This window comes from Anarhichas minor, unplaced genomic scaffold, assembly GCF_050575085.1.
Source record: "Anarhichas minor isolate MPS153535 unplaced genomic scaffold, ASM5057508v1 ptg000054l, whole genome shotgun sequence".
Classification (NCBI taxonomy): Eukaryota; Metazoa; Chordata; class Actinopteri; order Perciformes; family Anarhichadidae; genus Anarhichas; species Anarhichas minor.
Genome location: NW_027466500.1, coordinates 2,067,415 through 2,083,336, shown reverse-complemented (window position 1 = coordinate 2,083,336; position 15,922 = coordinate 2,067,415). Strand labels below are relative to the sequence as shown.

At 40.3% G+C, this 15,922-nt stretch overlaps 1 protein-coding gene across 1 annotated transcript in view; it reads right to left on the bottom strand.

Annotated features, from left to right (window-relative positions):
• rgs7a (regulator of G protein signaling 7a) overlaps positions 1–15,922 on the bottom strand; it is a 48,034-nt gene that overhangs the window by 17,061 nt on the left and 15,051 nt on the right. Inside the window, exon 2 of the mRNA XM_076075774.1 lies at positions 1,758–1,854. Coding sequence (XP_075931889.1) covers positions 1,758–1,854 — 97 coding nt within the window. The remainder of the gene's footprint in view (positions 1–1,757; positions 1,855–15,922) is intronic.

Here is a 15,922-nt window from a genome sequence, read left to right as displayed (position 1 = left end):
AATAGATAAATGATACCAATGATGGCTAATATTGGATATTTGCTGCAGCAAAAAGTAACAGCATATCAGCCAAGGGCATCATGCACAGCTCAACATCAACATATTAAATAGAAATGATGTACAGAATGAAAGTAACAATAATATTTAGAGGTTGTAGAAATCCTACGAGTAGAACCATATGAGTTGAAGAAAAAGCACCTGTGAGATTAGTAAAATACACCTTTAATTTATCATTTGGGTCACCAGCAAAATATGGAAAATAGCCACATTTGCCGCAGTTATTGTGAAAAACAAAGGTTTAGGTAGATGCACCACATCTGTAATAAAGTCAATTGAGAGCAAGTGCTGTTACGCCAACAGGTGAATACATTGGCAAGTGGCAAATGTGTTTGTTTTTTTATCCAGAATTGAGGCTGTAAAAAGTGGTGCAGAGGAAAAACACAATGCAGAAACCTTGGTTACATCCGTGGCTGTTGTGCTTGCCAGCTTGTCCGGGTGCTCCAGTGAACATGGGTGAAGTGGCAGTGTTAACAGAGAGGAAGCTACAGAGAGACTTTGTCTTTGTTGCAGCCCTAGAAACGGCCAGAGGACTAGTGCTTTTGGGGCGGTAGCATGAAGTCTGAGCATTACACTCTCTCGCTCCAAAGTGAAGCTTTCTTGATAGATACTGCATGTATTTTTACTAAAATATATAGTAAAGCTAATGATTATGATGTGTTTTTTAGAGATAAAGATTAAGTGTAACTATAGTACTCTATTGAGGTCTAGGTGCAAAACAAATAAGCCATCTGTGCAATCTTATCATGGTCCCTCTGATGAAGCCAATGTAGCCGTTTGCTAGCTGTACTTGACTGTCTATTATCTGACAAAAAGACGGAGCAGAGATGGATCTGAGCTGATGTTGCTTGGCCAGATGTAAAATAATTCATCAACACTGTGTAGAAGACTTGGCATAAAAAAGGAAACAAACCACAGAAAGAGTGCATCAGCTGCCCTTTAAGTGCCCAAAAGCATGCGTCATCGTTGCGCTGACGTCACTGAAGCTAAAGTTAGCTATTTAAAATTACCTGTGTCTATATGTTGGTGCTCACTGCCAACCTCATCGTAGCCTCCCATGTCAAAAAGGACCTGGACATGTCACTGGTTGTGAGAAGCCAAGCGTGGCTCAGCAGTGAGGGGGGGCAGGTGAGGGTTCTGGCATTTGTTGGTTGCCTGAGACGTTGTGCAAAAACCTTCTTTTTGCACAATGTTCACGAACACGAATTTATAGGAAAACCTTACATTATTGGATTATTTATAAATCCTTAATATTTAATAAGATGTTGATGCCGTTGCATTGTAAAGCTCTAACTTTTATAAGCCGATATAAGCTTTTAATTTGATTGCGTAATGCTGTTGGTTTAATAATATAAGTTTATATTTCTGTATGTGCACGACAGTGATGATGGCCTCACTCCTCTTAGCTTTTGAATGTAGTGTTTAACTTGAATAATCTCTTTTGGAGTATCACTCCAGCATGGATTCTTATGTATTTGGTTGCACAGCTCGAAAATCCAATGTGATCCTCTTGACATTCTGGCACTGCTGGTGTGAAATGTAAAACGGACAACTCTCTAAATACTTTCAGTGTTTTGTTCGGCCAGAAATGAGTACTAGTCGGGTACTTAGTGGGTGGGAGCAAAGTGGAGGAGAGGAAGAGGAGAGGAGACAGGAGAAGAGTGCAACAGAGCAGAACAGAGCAAAGATAAAAGCCTTACCTGAAAAAACACTGGGGATCTTGGTTAGAAAACTTTTCACTGTTCGGATGGGGATGCCATTTTTCTCATCCTGCATGCGTGCTATTACGTCCTCCATCTGGACAGCACAGAGACAGTGGGGGAGGAAAGGAGGAAAGAGTGAGAGAGGTTTCATCAACTTGCATTAGTGGGTGAAGGTTGGGTGTGTGTGAGCAAGACGGAAAGCGATAAACGGATACAAACAGGTTCCTGTGTGGTTCAACCATGTCTCCAGAGAGGGAGAGGAGGAAGTTGGTGACTAACAATCACTGCTGTCAGATTTCTGCCTCTCCTTTGACGAATCTCTCTGATTTGTGTCATTTGTCACATAACACCTCCAGTAAGCTGCTCTTACTGAATTCTGCTACAGCTATCGGATTTCGGAAGTCTAGAAATGAAGTTTCTTGTTATGATCCATCGCAGCACATTTGTTGTCCCGAAACAGCCAAACATCCGAACTTTACAAAGCAGAGAAGAAAAACTCGTAAAGCCACTCAAAAGGCATTTCAGACAGGAATGCTTTGTGTTCGGCGTTTAGTGAGTTACAAATTTCAACCAAAAAGTGCACCGAGGAACGACATGCACAGGCAAATAGACACACATGAAAAAAACACACAAACATTTGCACACGCCACTGATGAGACAGAAATGCACTGGGAGTAGTCTCAAGGGCCTGGCATGGCAACACAAGGCAGCCTCGTTTCCAAGAAAACACAGAAGGGAGCAAAGCAGCGAGTAGAGCAGAGCATGGCCCTGATTCGTCAGATGGATCGGAGGCCAAGAGATCTCCCCAAACTACCCCCTTGGTGTAAAAATATATACATGGAAAATATGTGCACAGAGTTCGACGGCCTGGCAACAGACTAATATGTGCTACGCAAACAGGCGTTAGGGTCAGGGTTATGTGTTGCTTCACATCCCTCCAAAGGATTTTCTGTACTGAGAGATATTCATTGAGGATGGTCAGTTTCTGTCAAGGTTTGTCTATTCACCGACAAATACCACAACCAGCTGATAATAGATGTATTACTGAAAGACTATTCTGAAAAAGGGCAGTCGAGGGCATGAATTGGGATTTTCTTTTGATTCTTTTAATCGATCAAATGTTTCTTTCAATAACACATTTTACATGTATAACCTCACAGGGAAGAGAAAGAACGAAAGGTGGAAATGTGTCCAGTAAAGAGATCATTAACTTTTTTCAAGTCGTGTTATTTTTGGTTGTTTTTTCAACTAGACAACCCTTGTCTACAAAAACAGAATCATACAATTATGCCAAAATTACAGTTGGCATACTTGACAATGATGGACAAGCTGCCAAGATTTAGAAGATGGAAATAAAGCATCTTAAGCTTGATGCTTGCTGTAGTTTCACTATAACACATTTGATACTTGACTCCTTTCTTTACAGGACTTGTACAAATGTGATAAAGTAGTCCATGAATATGAGCTGTGAGTTTGCAGTTTATTACAATTCCTCAGCATTGAGGAGGTGTTTTGTTGTTATGCTCTCTGGCGTTTCGGAGACTACTGCAAACGAACATCGCGTTGAGCATGACTGCTTTTTTTGGGGGGGGGGCTCATCTGGGAAAGGTAACACAATTGGTTCTACTTGGTACAAATGAAGGTTTTGTGTGGGTGAAAATGATTTTCTGTGGCCATATTGGCGAGAAAGGAACACTTCTGCTGTGTTTGATATGCAAATCTGTGTCTACTTGTGTTTGGCAGTTCATGAGCTAGTACTGAAGCATTGTGTTATAATGAAAGCTAGTAGCTAGTCAAATACCCTGGAGCTAAAAATCATCCCAGTTAGGGATTGGAGCTTAATTGACAATGATGGAGCGCAGGCAAATACTGCAACTAAAGAGCTGCTGGAAGACGATTGGAGGCCCAGCAAGACTGAGAGAGGCAGAAATGAAAAGAGAGAAAAAAGTACCCATTTTCAGATTATTTCAACTTGTTCCTTTAATCTTTTTCTCCCACGTCCTGCGTGAGGCAGGTCAGTAGATCTGCCTCTACAAAGTATTTCCTTGGAGGTTCACCACTGTGAATCAGGTGGGCGCTTATGGCGCTATGAAATTAGAGTTCTGAAAACAAGTTCAATTTCTTACGCAATTTCAAGACCTTAGTGGAAAAATCAATCCTAACTGCTTCTGGCAATGTCCTCCTCGAATTTCTGCTCCCATCTTGTTGTTTATTGGTGGATTTTTCTTATTGCCACACATATCTGATATCTGTATTGTTCCCTACGGATACCATTGTCACACCAATGTTATACCAATGTCTTCACCAGCGGGAGTCTTAATGGACCACAATGCACTGCCGCCGCAAAGATCATTTTTAATAAGGCACCGCTGCAATCATAGACGTTCAATACTTTGTTAAAAGTCGTTCTGGGAAATGTAAGAAGTCACTGACTGAATTAATGCGAGACAAGGCTGGTTGAAGGAAAAATTATGAATATTTCAAAGAGGCTTTTAATATTTGATCACAACACAATGGAAGCTGTTGAAGTTGTTGAAATTGTTGAAGCTGTTGAAGAAATATTGACATCTAACATCAGAGGGTGAGGTTTTTCTTTGGTGTTTCTCAACCAACACTAGTTAAAGTTAGAGGATAAAGATGGGATTTTAATTCTAGTAAGAAACTCAACCGGGCCAAAATCAAACCATGAATACTATAAATACATCATTATATAATGCAGGTGTTCAAAGCTGTAGCACCTGCAACTGTGCCACAGAAAAACAAAAATTAATTGTATTCAAGTGGCCTCATTTTCATGTGTCACATGCCTCATTCCTTTTGTTGTTTTTAAACATATCCCTCTAAAATAAATTTTAATTGTGTTCAGCTCATCCCCCGTGGAATAAGTGTGCCTTATAAACGCCAACTTTCCCTCTTTATCTATGCCTCACTGTGTTTCTCTGAGAGTTAGCTGGCACTACGAGACACAGAGCACACAAGGACAACAGCACCGATGATCAATACTTCACACACCCTCTCCCATCTCTGCAAACCCTCACCGCCTACACATGGTAAAATACCACCAGCGTGAATATTCAGGATCTAAAGCTCTTGAAGTCGGGATGCTCTCTGCCTTTCGTGTTGTGAGGAAGAGAGGAAGAGAGGAAAGTCATTTCCCCCCAGAGAGAGTGAGAGAGAGCAAGAGTCTCTCTCTCTGTCTCTGTCTTCGTCCCCCCACCCATCCGCCCACCCAGAGCTGTCTGACTGCGTCTCTGCAGCCTCTTAACAGATAAGAGTGAGTGTTTTGGCTGCACAGTGTGAATCATTGAATAATGATGGCACAGGACTCCGTACATATGAAGTGACTAACAAAAGCTCCAGATATAAGCACATACTGAGCTTTAGCACACGGCTCCGAGCACTTCAAAGACTATCACTGGGGGCACTCAGGGTGCAATCAGAATGCTCTGAAGCACCATTTGGAGCAAAAAAACCATTTCAAACCGGGTTCTTAAATCAATGCTGGCATGTTAGATTTCTTTTTAGCTGCTGTTAAGTGCACCACAAGTCCCTTATTTGATGGGCTGTTTCTAAGAAAAGCAAGCCGATGAAAGGATTGGTTATTAGAAAGCTTCTATCTTGAGCACATCAGAAAGGCGGGAAGTTTTTAGGAGGACATTTCAGCAATTTTATTGTGTGTTCACAGACAGCTCATTTGAAATTGACCTTTATCAGTTACCGGGGCAAAAAATAGGTTGTTTTTCTTCCTTGGTAATGATGGTGTGAGGCTGAAATGTGGTTACGTCCATGTGGATCAGTGTTGTGAAGCGTGAACCAAGTAAATAGAATTTGTAAGAAAAGGCAAAGACGGAACATGGTTTGGCCTAGAGATTTCTAAGAACTTGACTCTGAGAGCTTTTAGTTACTTAGGGTTCGATGACTGCGGTGTGTGTTCGGGTTGAGTGGTATATAGGAGATGATTAGACGACTGGAAGCAGGCTGTTCTCATTGACTGTTTGTAGTTACCTACCCGGAGGCTTCCGCGATGATGCCGTCGGTCGGGACGTTGTTATAAGCTGTAACAGCCGTATGAGCGCAGTGCAGAGCTAACCAGTGGGGCAACTGTACAACTAAGAACTAACTTTTTGTAAGACATCATACGAACAGTTGTAGGAGGATATGTTGCTTGAAGATACATGCCGTAAACTACTATGGTCGTAAGATTTTAAGCTACTAGATGTCAGCCATAGAGCATCAATTTGTTGAGTGCGTTGCACAACCCACAGGTTGTATTAAATCGTTTCCTTCCTGAACAAATGATGCGGACAAGTGATGGGGAAAAATCCTCAGTACTTGATGAGCTCAATCTTATTTTTCAAACAGCTTTAATTTGATGATAATTACCTACATACACTTTAAATCCCTGAAGACAGATGAGTGTTTATTAGAGACTGAGGGACCCATAAAGATGCATTAACAAATAGAAACTTAGAAGCATGCACTAGTTTAGTCCACATACTGTAAAGGTGAGCTTATCCTCAATTACAATTTCTAAAATGAATCTACATTTGGTCTTCCTTAGACAGCAGCATGTCTCATCATTCAATTGGAAACTCATCTAGAGTTCAGTCCAGTTTCTCTCTGCCTGTGCAAATGTAAAAACCTCACAGATGTGCTGCTGAGGAAATTAAAAGCTCTCCTTTTCCTATTCTTCTCCTTCCTCTCTCGCTTCTCCCTCATCCCCCCTCTCTCTCTCTCTCTCTTGGTCTCATTGCCTGAGCTGCGATGGGTGAATGTTACTGCATCAGACGTTAGCGGGGAGAGTGGTATTACCTTGACAATGTTATCTGAGGACAAGTATGTCGACATGAGGAGAACAGATATTATCCCCAACTCTGAATCGCACAAATAAGCACTCGCATATCCCAGAGGAACACATGCATCCACACACACACACACACACACACACACACACACACACACACACACACACACACACAGCACAGATATTCCCTTCATGACATGAGACACTGAACACACAGCGATTACCAGTAACATTGCAGGCAGAACATATATAGTCTGACAGAATTCAGAGATGCACACACACACACACACACACAAGGACATATATTATGAAAGCTTATGCACCCAGAAGGTGGGGATTATTATATTTTAAAAAGTGCAGCAGCAAAATAGGTGAGCAATTCAGCTCAAGTCTGGCTGCCTAAGGCGATGCGAGGGCTGCCTGAAGAGAACCTGTGGCTATATAGCATGACAGCTCGACTAGATAAAACAGTCTGTGCCGTTGCTTGATCTCATTTCCTCCTGAACCGCAGTGCTTGGCTCCGTGAATGAGGCAGGACCTGCGGTGGAGGCTGAGAGATAATATTTCCCATTTTCTTTTGCCCTCAAACACCAGCAGTGGTTTACCTAAAAACACGATGTGCTTTCCCGATTCCAGTTCAATTACTTTTAATAGGATCAAAACTATTTTAACACAAGCACTTAAAGGTTTAGATTACAGCTGCATGAAAGCACAGTGATGGGTTTTGTTACCACATATAGGAGACGCTGGACTGGCTGGCGCGTTTGCATATGGAGCAAATCCGAAAGCACAACCTTCATTCTTCATGGTTTTAAAGATTTCCAGTGCAGATATTGTAAAATGTATATCTGTATACAATGTGATGCTGTTCCTCTCCAGTGGTGACCTAGATAGAGTTGAGGAGCAGAAATCTCAACACTTGATCAACTCAAACACCTTTTTCAAACAGCCTTATTAGATTATCACATTTTATATGCTCTAAAATCTCTAAAGACAGAGCTCTTTCTTTCTCTCTTTCTTTATTTCTTTCTCTCTCTCTCTTTCTTTCTCTCTTTCTCTCTCGCTCTTTCTTTCTCTACTAAAACAACAAAGTGTGTTATCATAATTATGCAGATGACGCACAAATCTACATAACTATATCACCAGGGGACTATAATCCCATACAAGGGCTGGGTGAATGCATTGAACAAATCAACAACTGGATGTGCCAGAATGTTCTTCAATTAAACAAAGATAAAACAGAAGTAATTGTTTTTGGTACCAAGGACGAACGATTGAAAGTCAGCGCCCGGATTCAATCACTGATGTTAAAAACCACAAACTAAGCCAGAAATCTAGATGTAGTTATGGATTCAGACCTCAACCTGAACAGCCAAGACAATTACAAAATCAGCCTCCTATCACCTGAAGAATGTATCAAGGATTAGAGGACTGAAGTCTCAACAGGATTTGGAAAAAACTTGTCCATGCATTTATCTTCAGCAGACTGGACTACTGTAACGGTGTGTTTACAGGTCTCTAAGTCAATCAGAACGCTGCAGCTCGATTCCTCAAGACCAAGAAAGTGGATCACATCAGTCCAGTTCTGAGGTCTTTGCACTGGCTTCCTGTCCAACAAAGAATTGACTTTAAAATCCTGCAGTTGGTTTATAAAGCACTGAATGGTTGAGGGCCAAAATACATCTCTGATCTGCTGCTACCTCATGAACCATCCCGACCCCTTAGGTCGTCTGGGACCGGTCTACTTTCTGTTCCCAGAGTCACAACTAAACATGGAGAAGCAGCGTTCAGTTTTTCTGCTCCACACATCTGGAACAAAGTCCCAGAAAGCTGCAGGTCTGCTGAGACCCTCAGCTCCTTTAAATCAAGATTGAAGACTTTTCTGTTTGCTGCTGCCTGTAATTGAACCAGATTCAAGGATATTAATCAATTTCCTGCATTTCTGCATTTTACTACTGCATTTTATTTCTTACACTGCTTTTTAGTGTTTCAATGACTGTTCTTAATTGTTTTTAAATCTCCTTTTCTTTCGCCTTGTGTTTTGATGCTTTTAATGGTTTTATGTGAAGCACTTTGAATTACCTTGTTGTTGAAATGTGCTATACAAATAAACTTGCCTTGCCTTACTTATAGAGAGACATTAAACAAACTTGACTAAACAAAATACCAAACACACAGCCAATATGCTGACCAAAGGCATTCTGTAATGGCCTTTGTGAGACGAGAGCACTTTGCACGGCCATTATGGAGCTTTTAAATTGACCACAAAGCTTTTTTTTAATCAATCACATACAGTACAGCATTAACAATACATCCCCACTGATGTAAAGCAGCCTTTGGACAACAAAAAATCCCCACGTCTATTTTAATTATTAAAGCGAAATAAATGTACATCACTGCAGAGTGTCAGACAAATCAATCGGTAATATTGCTTATGTGTAACATTTTAATAATTCCCCATAATTTTACATGAACACAACTGTGCTCACATAAATGATGCTGTATATGATATTCAGGCCAAAATAATGATCAATAAAATAAGTAAATTATGACTGCACACATTTGGTATGGATTATGTTAATACTGTATATGCATGATATTAAGTCTCTACATCAGTGAAAAAAATCGAATCAAAAATTGAGTGTAAGTATTGGGGAAATATTGGGATTCCTTCATATACTGTAGCACACTAATGTTTTATCAGAATGAACACTTTGCCTGTCAAATGTACAAGAAAATACTTTCTGTACAAAAAGAAAAATATTGCTGAAATGGATAGATTATAAACCTCCAACAACAGCTGGGTGACACAGGATTATGTTAGATATAATGCCCATTGAATATTTGACATACAGGTCTAAATGTGTGATTAAAGTATTCCATTAGATTTGGTCCCTGATAGAATATATTGGTACCACACTGGCAGCTTTTTTTTATGTATATTATTGTAGATGTATTAGTTGTTGATGTGTGACATGGCCTCCCCCTTTTTGTCACTGTTTGCTTTGTTGTTTTTTTGGTTTACCTTTTGTATTTGTTTGTTCTCGTCTGTGTATTTGTTTGTGTGTGATTATGAGGCTGTGCTGGATGGAAAGTACAAAACTATGACGCTGTCTTTGATGGGGATGTGTACTTATTCTGTAGATCTGTTGGCTCCTTTTGTACTTGTATTTACATAAACAAGTTCAATTAAGCAGCATATACTGTTACAGCACCTATACAACAAACAACCGCAATTCTGTGCATGAATGCGAAGTGTCCGAATTAAAACAAAAAATAAAAAAAGTACGTATTAGCTCAACGAACATAAACAAAACATTACGTTGTCAGGTCAATTCAAACAAAGTTAGTCAGCCACTTCAGCCTGTACCTGTGCAGCACTGCACCACTTGGGCATTCAAAATAAAATTACCCTGCAGAAAGGTGGGGGGGGGGGGGGGGGGGGGGAGTTATTGAGCTCATGCTGACAAGGTTGTTGAATAGATGCCATGAATTCTAAGTCTCCGAGTTACCACAGCAACACCGTCTGTGATCACTATCACAAGGACATCTTTGGCAGCTCGCCATCGCTCATTCATAAGCGAAAGAAAGAAGGTGGCTGTGGGGGTAGCATGAGGGGGACAGTATGGAGATGAAGAGAAAGATATGATTTACCTTAATATCAAAGTATACTTTGTTAATGTATGTTGTGTAGATAAGGTATGTGGTACATTATAGGAATATTTTTGTTCCACAATATTATTCTAGGCTGCAGGCAGCAGAGTGGAGTTTTATTATTAGTACCCCGGTATTTCTTATTTCATGATCACTTGCAAAAATGTGTGATATTTAAGTTGCCCACTCGTGTCTTTGCCTTGGGATAGTTGTAGGCCCTATACTTGTAAGAGAAGTTGGGTCTGTTTTTTGTATTTTCGTATGTGTTGGTTATTCTAAGACAAACTGCTGCCCACTTATCAGTAGGGCTCCGACTAACAGTTATGTTCATTATTGATTCATCTCCCAATTATTTTTTTGAGCAATCGATCAATTGTTTGGCCGATAAAATGTCAAACCACAATTTCCCACAGGTCAAGGAAACATCTACAGAATCGATTCACACCTACGTAGAACAGAGAAAGCAGCAAATCTTCACATTTGAGAAACTGGACTCAGCAAATATTTGCTATTTTTACTTGACTAATAACTTTCATGCCGTTAATAGACCATCAAAATAGTGGGCGATTAATTTCCTGTCAATGGACTGATTGATTAATCGATAAAAGTCTCATTGTTTCAGTGCTACTTATCACCCATAGGCCAGAGGGACTGGAGTATTTTTTAAATAAAGCATTCAGGGTTATTTAGTTGAAAGATTCTAAGCAAGGAGGCAACAGATGGTCATGCTCTGTTTGCTTTGATTGCCTCTCATTTTACATGAACTATCCTGATTCATGATTCATCCTATTTTAAATGACTTTCTCTGTCCTCGTCTTGAGTTTCTTCCTTTATACTTATAGCTGCATATTTTTGCATTTTCATTGTCCCCTTGGCACTCTATTTACCTAACCCTTCACTTCTCATGGGTGTGCTGAGGCTTTCGGATGTTGAACGAGAACGGACAACAGTCTGTTTCACAGCAGGACTGACTGGACAGAAGGCAATGACTCTATCCAAACTGAACCTGTATTTCTATACGCTGCGATTCAGATTCTGCCAACCAGTGATTAGCCATTTAACAACATCTGCAGTTTGGTGCTTGATAAACCTTGCTTTCGGTTGCATTCATCAATACTCTTCTGTCTCTGTGTACACAATCAAGCTCCATTGAGCCATCCGTCAAATGGAGCATCTGTTTCTTCGGATGTCACTTCGCTGTTTCACACTTCAGGATGTTTTCTCAGTCTGCACATTTGCTCCCTCTGTCGTCCTTATTCTTCTTTATATGTCATCTGTAATAACATCGCATCCCTGAAGGTACAGTATGAACAAACCTGAGGATACTTCTCTGACATTTGCAGCTTGCGGGCTTTTTCTTCCCAGTCAACTATAAAGATCCATGATTTGTTTAGATTATAATTATTCCTCTCTCGCCTCACGCCTAATATCATTAATGTGTTTTAAAATGTACCAGTTGGTGGTATACTGCTCTGTCCATTATTTCCATAATGGAAGACTGTGATAAGAAAAACCTGATGCCATTGTTCATCACTGTTGGGCATAAGCAAGCTCAGATGGACAGTGCCGGACAGATGGCTTTCTTACTACACACTTTGTTCTATTTAGATGATCACAAATGGATGTTGTCAACCATGATGCCTCCTCAGCTTTGAAATGCTCCTCTAGGTGTGACTGAGAGCCTTTTAATGGCTTGATCTGATCGGGCCTGATTTGCTAATGGATGAAAGTGAGACTGATGTTTGCAGGCAAACAAGAAGATCTCTGATTTGACGTGTGGTGTTATTGACTTAAGGTTACCAGAGGGGCATGTTGTGCTGTTTAATGCGTGCTTAAATATAGCAGCGTCTTTTTGTTGAAGGCTGAAAGCATAATAATGTGAATAATGCATTAGATCTGAACTAAATCAAATCTACTTGAATCAAACTGCATTCTGGATTGTGCCGTGCTGTTAAAGGTGCCCTGTGTTATGCACCAAAACGCATGTGATGTCTGACAAATGTAATGAAAGTGTTTTCCTCCTCATGAAACATTTATAAAGTCAATTTTTTAAAGTATTTTATACCCAGAATATTTTGTATCTACGTTTGCTCGCTAGCAGTCTTCTTCTTCACTGACTTTGCTGGCGCATTGCAGCATATCTTCACGTGTTACCGCCACCTTTACATCAGTGGAAGAGTGTGAAACCATTGGTTGGACTGTATATTGTGTCACTGACACCGACAATACCAAACGCACTCTGAATTCACACAGCAAATATCCAGGTGTGCAGAGGGGAGAAAGAAGCAGGGTTTGAACTTCTCTTTCAAGCTCTCCTTTGATTTTTTCACACATTTGCTTCTATCACGTTTTGTAAGTACAACCGAGCGCAACACCATAAATACTTTAAAGGAATGAATATCTAAAAGTGTGCATGGTTATCCTAATTTATATGAGTCATTGCATCTTGTCCCTCTATATGGCAGCCAGCTTTTCACCCGACCTTCGAGTGTGGCTTCACCAAAAAAAGCTATTATCACTTTGTCATCAGACACGTCGCATGAGCTCATTTTGAGCAAACTCACACCTTTACTCTCATATCTTGACTCTATTACTGTTATCCTGCTGTAGCATTGCAGACTCTTTTTTTTTAAGATGAATAAAATATAGATGTAACAGAAGTCGCAACCAAATAATGTCTCACTAGATTTCATCTCTTATGCTCAGTTTTTGCTGAAACATTTCAGCCAAGATTTATATTATCAAGAACAAACAGCCAAGATTTATGAAAGGTCACTCCTTACCTCATCAACAAACATTTAAACGTGGTGCTGAAGCCATACAAGTGAGCTAAATGCTGGAGCTGCGTGACGTACGGCTTGTCTGTAATTTATACAGAGACTATTTCTAGCGGATGGTCCGTATATTTCCAGGCTGAAAATCAGAAGAAAAGAACAATCACAGCCCCGTGAGTGGTGCCTTTGTCTGACCAGGTGTAGGAAAAGGTTCATGTGGATGTCTGAGTGAAAGGGAGAACCATGGGTCATCTGTGGCACATCCTTTTTGATGTCTGTCTCAAGCAAATTCAACCACAGACCACACTAAGCAAAGCTTTATTTGCCGGGCTAATAATTAGCAGTATTTGCTATATTCTTTTCATCATCTTTCCAGGAAATGTCAGTACTGTAATATAGGCATTTTTCAGTACAATAATCCCTCTCTCTTTACACCCCCAACATCATTAAAAGCCTTTCATGGTGTACTACGTGGTTGGCAGCGCATAATCTTCTCCATCATTCCCGTGCTGGAAGTCTAATAATCAAAACTCACTGGTAAAGCATTCCTGTGCAAAACAGAAGAAGCAGCAGTTGCAGTATTGTCATCTGGTTTGATGGACAGATGGTATTATCACTATTTAATTTAGAAAGCTTTCCAGATGGTTGCCAACTTTCATCAACTCCTACAGCTTTTTAGAACACACAGCGTCCTTCCTCCTCACGTCCCCAGAGAATCATCGTCCCCGGCGTATGGCTGCAGAAGGATGTTCAATATTTCCCCTGACTCCTCAACATTTCCCTTCCCAAGGGGAAAAAAAAAAAACGGAGAGAGCCAAGCATTGAATCATGGATGAGAGGTAGTCAGCCAGCTATGCCTGCTCCCTGGGAGAAAAGAAAAAAAACACACTGGCATTTATCCTCGTTTGACATTGCTGCGGCTAATGCAGTTCTTGTTCCAAATTTGCCAGCCGGTAGGTTTCTGCCATCTCATGCTTTATGCAACAACAGCACATTTTAGAGAATCGTACAATTCCCGAAGGATATAGTGTGATGTTCCAATGCAAATTAGAGCTCTATGTGATTACTTTCTCATTGAAGAATATTAACATTTCATTTTTACCATCATAGCAGTTCGCTCAGGAACCGGATGTGCTGTTAACGTTTGGCTTGACATCAGACCCTTCAGAACGTCTTATACTGATCTATACTGAATGGTTTACTGGTAGCTCGAAACAGAAAGTGCTGTCCTCTGTTTCCTTTATGTTTTGTTTTTTTTATAATTGAAAGAAGTAGAAAAGAATGTTGATGCGGTTTTGTATGCCCACAACCCACTGTGATCTGCAAGGATCAGGCTTGTTCATTATCAAGTAGAAGAAAATAAACTGCAGTTCAAATTTCTGACTTTCCGTCCAGGATGGTGCTATGGTGTCAAGAACTTTAACACTGATATTTCTACTGTTAGCTCTATAATAATTGTATCTATCTGACAAGTTAAGTCAAAAAAATAATTATTCACATTAAAGCTCTACTAATCAGCGATTGTCAAGCAGCAAAATCAGACTTATATTGATCAGGTGGACAGAAATATGACTCCAAATAAATGCAAGTGTCACTGAACATGTGATTAAGCAACCGTTTGCTAATATGTTCACCACATTTTCTATAAAGGTTAGGCGCTGCCCCCAAGAAATCAACAAACACTGCTTTATATTGAATCCCATAATCCTAAAATATTCTCTTTTAGATATTTGTTTAATCTCCCGTATCTGTATTTTGTGCAGCGTTTATCTTGTAGTGTTATACATTATTAAATCAGTGTACTAGCAGCTGCGGCAGCAGAAAGTGGACAGACAACTAAAGTAGTCGCGGCACAAGCAGTAGACTCGTAATATGAGTAGTGGTAGTAGTGTTTGTATTGGTGGGCAGCAGTAACAATAGGGACAGTAAGTGGTGGCACTCTAATTATGTGTGGGAAAAGATCTACTATAAATCTGCTTGTACTTTAATTTGACGCGTAACAAATATAATAGTGTGCTTTGTCTGATGCAGGTGACCCAAGGCACATGTAACCCACGCTCACACACTCATTTGTCCTGTATTACCTCGGTTTTCATTGTTGTCTTTGTTGTCTGTATTAATCTCATCACTATAGCAGTTTCTTGTTCATGTTGGAGTTGCACTCCTGAGGCTGGACCTTCTTCACTTTTCTGTCTCTAGCTGACTAGTTTTCTAGACACAGATTTCTGCCTATTTCTACATCCACTATGATCTGGTGTTCCTGGCTGGTGGTGGGATAATGTTCCTAGGGCAAGGCCTCTCTCGCGCGCTCTCTCACTCTCATCTCCTTGGTGGGCGGGCAGTGGGCGCGATGACTAAGCCAAGGTTGGCCATGTGCGAGAACATAATCCACTGAAAGCCAATATCCCTCCTGCCCACCTACCGTGATTTCATCACTCAAACAGCATGCAATCATAAATTAGTAGATAGAGTAAAAAGAAAGCTACATTACTTTCAGATAAATTGGCAAAAATAGGATTTAATATCTAAATACTAATGGTTGCTAAAAGATGCCGACAGGAGTATATGCAGACACTTCAAATAAACATGCTACCATCTATTTATCAGCCATCCACAGACAATTTCAATGAAACAATCATAAAAGACACTTATTCGTGATTAGCAATCAGCAGACACGAAGGAGATTTGTACTTAGGAGCTTTTAATCATCATGCTTTTATTCTTGGTGGTTAAACAGTGCCGTCTGGATATGGAAATAACGTAGTGTTAAAGAGAAATCACCCCTATAGTTAATCCTTTATCAAGCCTGTTAGCAGTTTCCAAACTGTCTGGCATTGCACTTCAGGAGTCTTATCATTGGGCACCAGAGAGCATGTTTACTTGGATCAAACAGAGAGACGAGGATGAGAGGAAAACAAAGGGAGATCCAG